We start from the raw sequence: 4,578 nt of genomic DNA on the forward strand, positions 1-4,578 counted from the left end.
CTCGGTGTCGTGCGCCCCCCATCCCTCACCCCCCGCCCGCACCTCTGGATAGAGCGCGGGGTCATTGCGCGCGTCTTAAATGTGTAAACTTTCGCGGCCGTGAGGGTCGGGCCGGGCCCGTGAGAGGGGCGGCGGCGTCGTTTTGACTTACCGGCGTTGTAATTTCCTGCGGTGGGCTGGGGGAGGTGAGACCTTGGGCCTAACCTTGTCTCTGTTTGCAGGGCGCCGAGTACGAGGTGCTGGACGACTCGCAGGAGCACTGGTGGAAAGTCAAGGACGAGAACGGGTAAGTGTGCGCCCGGCGGCCCGGCGGCTTCGACCCGCCTTCTGTTTGCATTCGCCGTCTCTGTTCGGCCTTTATTTGCAGTCGTCTTGTCTCGCAGGGCCATCGGGTACATCCCCAGCAACTACGTGAAGGAGAAGGAGCTGCTGGGTCTGCAGAAATACGAGTGAGTGCCCCCCGGCGTCCCTCCCCGAATCTCCGGAGACAGGAAGTGCGATTCTCTCTAACCCTTTTCCTCCATTTCCTTTTTCGCCCAGATGGTATGTCGGGGACATGTCGAGACAGAGGGCCGAGTCCTGCCTGAAGCAGGAGGACAAGGAAGGCTGCTTCGTGGTGAGGAACTCGTCGACCAAGGGCCTGTATACGCTCTCCCTCTACACGAAAGTGTGAGTACCCACCGGACCGCAAGGCCTATATGCAGTCGAAAAGGCGGCTAGAGGCTGCTGCATTCAGTGTATTGACGTGTTTACTCTCCCTCCCTCGCAGGCCGCACCCGCACGTCAAGCACTACCACATCAAACAGAACTCCCGGGGGGAGTTCTTCCTTTCTGAGAAGCACTGCTGCGGCTCGATCCCGGACCTGGTCAACTACCACCGCCACAACAGCGGAGGCCTCGCCTCCCGCCTCAAGGCCTCGCCCTGCGACAGGCCGGTCCCCGCCACGGCCGGCCTCAGTCACGGTAAGCCGCAGGGCAGGGAAGAGCCGGAGCGCGCCGGGAGCCAATCTCTTTTACTTTCCATCTTTTCCCACGGACGCTGCTGCTGCTGCTCCCATGCGATGCTGCGCTGCGCTCCAGCCTCGGGAAATGATTACAAATGGCTGTGTTGCTTGTTCCGCAGACAAATGGGAGATCGACCCCCAGGAGCTGATGCTGCTCGAGGAGCTGGGCTCCGGCCAGTTCGGCGTGGTGCGTCGCGGCAAGTGGCGGGGCTCCATCGACGTGGCCGTCAAGATGATGAAGGAGGGCACCATGTCGGAGGATGACTTCATCGAGGAGGCCAAAGTTATGACGTAAGCATCAGCATCACTCACGGCCTGTGATCACAACTGCTGCACCAGCGCCACGCTTCCCTTAACCCTGACACAAACCCGAGGGGTGCTTATTCACGATAAATTCAAGCATTATGTACCGATTTTTCTGATTTTTCTTGATCTTTTTGGGGGGTTGATTTTTTTTCTTATATTTTATTTGATTTTGTATTTGATTTTGGTTTGTCCTTTACTCTTACTCGATTTTTTTCTTATTTTTTAAAAAACTTAATCTTATTTTTTTTATAAGGGTGAACACTAAATTGTTTTCTCTGACTGGAACTACCCGTCTCACAAACCTTCTCCGCCCCCCTCTGCCCCGCAGCAAGCTGCAGCACCAGAACCTGGTGCAGCTCTACGGCGTCTGCAGCAAACACCGGCCCATCTACATCGTGACGGAGTACATGCGGCACGGCTCCCTGCTCAACTACCTGCGGCGCCACGAGTCCACCCTCGGCGGCAACGTCGGCCTCCTGCTGGACATGTGCATCCAGGTGTGCAAGGGCATGGCCTACCTGGAGCGGCATAACTACATCCACCGCGACCTGGCCGCGCGGAACTGCCTCGTCGGCTCCGAGAACGTAGTCAAGGTGGCCGACTTCGGCCTCGCCAGGTGTGTATCTGTCGGACGATGCGAGTGAGCGTCGTCCCCTGGGTCGTCCCTTGGGTCGTCACTAATGCCACCTTATCTTTGCCTGCAGATACGTCCTAGATGATCAATACACTAGCTCAGGAGGTACGAAGTTCCCAATCAAGTGGGCTCCCCCGGAAGTGTTAAATTACACCCGGTTCTCCTCCAAGTCTGACGTGTGGGCGTACGGTAAGTGCTCGCGTGTGCCGCTCTCCCCCGCGCTTGGCCGGCGTGATCGTGACGTCGCTCAATCAATGTTCGTGTTGCAGGAGTCCTGATGTGGGAAGTGTTCACCTGCGGCAAGATGCCGTACGGCCGACTGAAGAACACCGAGGTTGTCGATCGAGTGCAGCGGGGGATCATCCTGGAGCGACCCAAGGCGTGCTTCAAGGAGGTTTATGAGGCAAGTGTCGGGCTGCTGCTTTGTCCAGCGCGTTGCAGTGATGGCGGCGGGGCGCTCTCGACTAATTCCGGTATCTTCTGACCCCTCAGGTGATGAGAAAGTGCTGGTGCCACTGCCCCGAGGATCGACCGTCGTTCCGCATCCTCAAGGACCAGCTAATAGCCGTGTCACAGGGTCTCCTAGCGGACTGACTTTTCCTGCTCAAGTACTTGACCGGGTCGGGCTCACCGTGCTCGCTCCCCAGCCTCGGCCGCAGCCTCGGGGACTCTCCCCAGCCTGCGCCGCGCGCCGACTCGCCGCCCTGGCAGTGGCCGCTGTGGCCGCCGCTGGGCGCGCAGCTGCAGCCGCAGCACGCCGCCAAGCATCCGCTGCGGCCGGCGCAGTCGCACGCGCAAACGTCGAGCACGGACCTGCTGCAGCTGGTGGAGTCGGGGTCGTCCAAGGCCTCGACCGCCACCCAGGCCTCGACGTCGTCGGCCGCGACCACCACCACCACGTCGTCGTCGTCGACGGCCAAGAGCCGCTCGCTGCAGTTCGCCTTCCCCTGCACGCGCGCCACCAAGAGCCCGTCGCCCAAGCTGGAGAAGGCCCGCAGCGCGGAGACGCCGCCGTCACAGCCGCAGTCTCTGCCGCTCCCGGGCCCGACCTCGGCGCCGGCCTCGGCCTCCGCGCTGGAGGTGGCCGACGGGCGCCGCGACGTGTCGCCGGTGCGCGCGCGCTGCAGCACGCTGGCACGCCACTCCAAGGCGGCGCGGGGCATGAAGCACTCGCCCCTGGCTACGCACACGCTGCCCAACCCCAAGACGAGGCGCCGGTCGACCACGCACCCCGACCCGCACTCGCCTCGCGCGGGCAGCCCGCCCCTCACCCTGCAGCAGGTGGCCGAGTACCTCGCCAGGGTGACCAGCCAGGGCGCCAGCCAGGGCGTAGGCCAGACCCGCCAGACAGGCCCGACCCGGTCCAAGCACAGGAGCAGAAGTCCCAAATCTTTCGCCGCATTGACGCCAAGTACCGTCAATGCCCCACCCTCCGCCGGGCCCACGCCCGGCACCACCCCCGGCCCCGCGGGGCTGGGCTCGCTGCTTTCGTCCGCAGCGCTTAGCTACTCCGCCGGCTACCTGCAGGACTATTCGCCCGCAGTGCCGGCGCCTCTCGCCAGCTACTCTCCTCCCCCGGAGTACAGCGAGTACTCCCCCACGCTGCCGTGCCCCTCCGAGTACCAGGAGCCCGTCATCGACCCCCCGCCACTGCCGCCACCCAACTTCCAGAGGTCCAGCGGCCTCGGCGGGGGGCTCGACCTGGAGCCGGATCCGGACTCGGACAGCCCCGAGCTCGAGTTCCTCGACGCCTCCATCGAGGACTTTGAGGACTCGCCCCCCGCCCCCGCACTTTTTGCCGACTACCTGGACTTCACTTCCACGTCCACGTCCACGCTGTCGCGCGGCAAGAGCAGCCGGTCCTCGCACCTCAGCACGTCCCCGAGGACGCCGGACTCGGGGCTGCACGCCGCCGACTACTCCCCCGAGCCGATGGAGCACATCGCGGAGCACGGCCTCGGCCACGACCTGGGCCTGCTCCGCCTGCGGCACCACAGCCTGCCGGCCCCGGTCCCCATCCACGCGCCCACGTCGCCCAGCCTGGCGCCCAGCCTGGCGCTGAGCCTGGCCCACACCCGCGGCATGCCTCACGGCGTGCACGTGGCGGGGCAGGGCTCCAGCCTGGACGCGTGCGGCCTGTGCGCCACCCTGGGGCAGCCGTGGGTCGACATCTGCCGCGCCATCCGCGCCAGTAGGACCAAGTGAGACGCAGTGCGAGGCCTGCGCTGCGCGTGGAGCTAGTCATGTTTTGGGCTTTGAGCCGATTTTACTTTTCTACCGCTGATGCGGAAGCGTCCAGGTGCCATAGAGTAGATAGCTCAGGTTCCTACGTAAAGGAAACTTGTCATTTGATGAGAGTGCAGGTTGACGCAGTGCCAAAGCTGAGAAGAGACTGACTATGGAGCAAACTGTTGTTGGGACTTTGTTTCCACTCTGTCTTCTGTTGCTGTTCTAAAAAAATTAAAATATTAAAAGGTTTAAACCAGGCACAAGCAAATAGTGAATGTTAGTTTTCTTTCAGTGAGACAAATGTGTGTCAGCCTTGTAGGCGTTATTTGGTACATTTGAAAGGAAAAAATATAAATTATGAATATGTTGCATCTAAAGAAGCAATTCCTGAAAAGTGCACCAACC

The 4,578-nt window shown here is 61.8% G+C and overlaps 2 protein-coding genes across 2 annotated transcripts; both read left to right on the plus strand.

The window, feature by feature from the left end:
• Positions 1 to 221: 221 nt before the first annotated feature.
• LOC113203606 (tyrosine-protein kinase Btk29A) lies at positions 222 to 2,585 on the plus strand (the record flags this gene model as incomplete). Its single annotated transcript, XM_052276197.1, is given in 9 exon segments — positions 222 to 286; positions 384 to 449; positions 541 to 669; positions 770 to 963; positions 1,124 to 1,295; positions 1,639 to 1,926; positions 2,015 to 2,133; positions 2,214 to 2,347; positions 2,437 to 2,585. Coding segments are annotated over 9 exon segments (1,269 nt in total), but the record flags the coding sequence as incomplete, so codon positions are not given.
• Positions 2,586 to 3,105: 520 nt separating this feature from the next.
• LOC113203607 (uncharacterized) lies at positions 3,106 to 4,149 on the plus strand. The gene has a single exon (XM_026418381.1). It carries the CDS (start codon positions 3,106 to 3,108, stop codon positions 4,147 to 4,149), a length of 1,044 nt encoding a protein of 347 aa, XP_026274166.1.
• The last annotated feature ends 429 nt before the right edge of the window (positions 4,150 to 4,578 follow it).

The sequence above is a fragment of the Frankliniella occidentalis genome, unplaced genomic scaffold (genome assembly GCF_000697945.3).
Source record: "Frankliniella occidentalis isolate FOCC.00 unplaced genomic scaffold, Focc_3.1 Scaffold2093, whole genome shotgun sequence".
NCBI classification, from domain to species: Eukaryota; Metazoa; Arthropoda; class Insecta; order Thysanoptera; family Thripidae; genus Frankliniella; species Frankliniella occidentalis.

Excerpts from the sequence above, each read along its gene's own strand:
- LOC113203607 (XM_026418381.1), top strand. The coding sequence starts at position 3,106 with ATGAAGCACTCGCCCCTGGCTACGCACACGCTGCCCAACCCCAAGACG.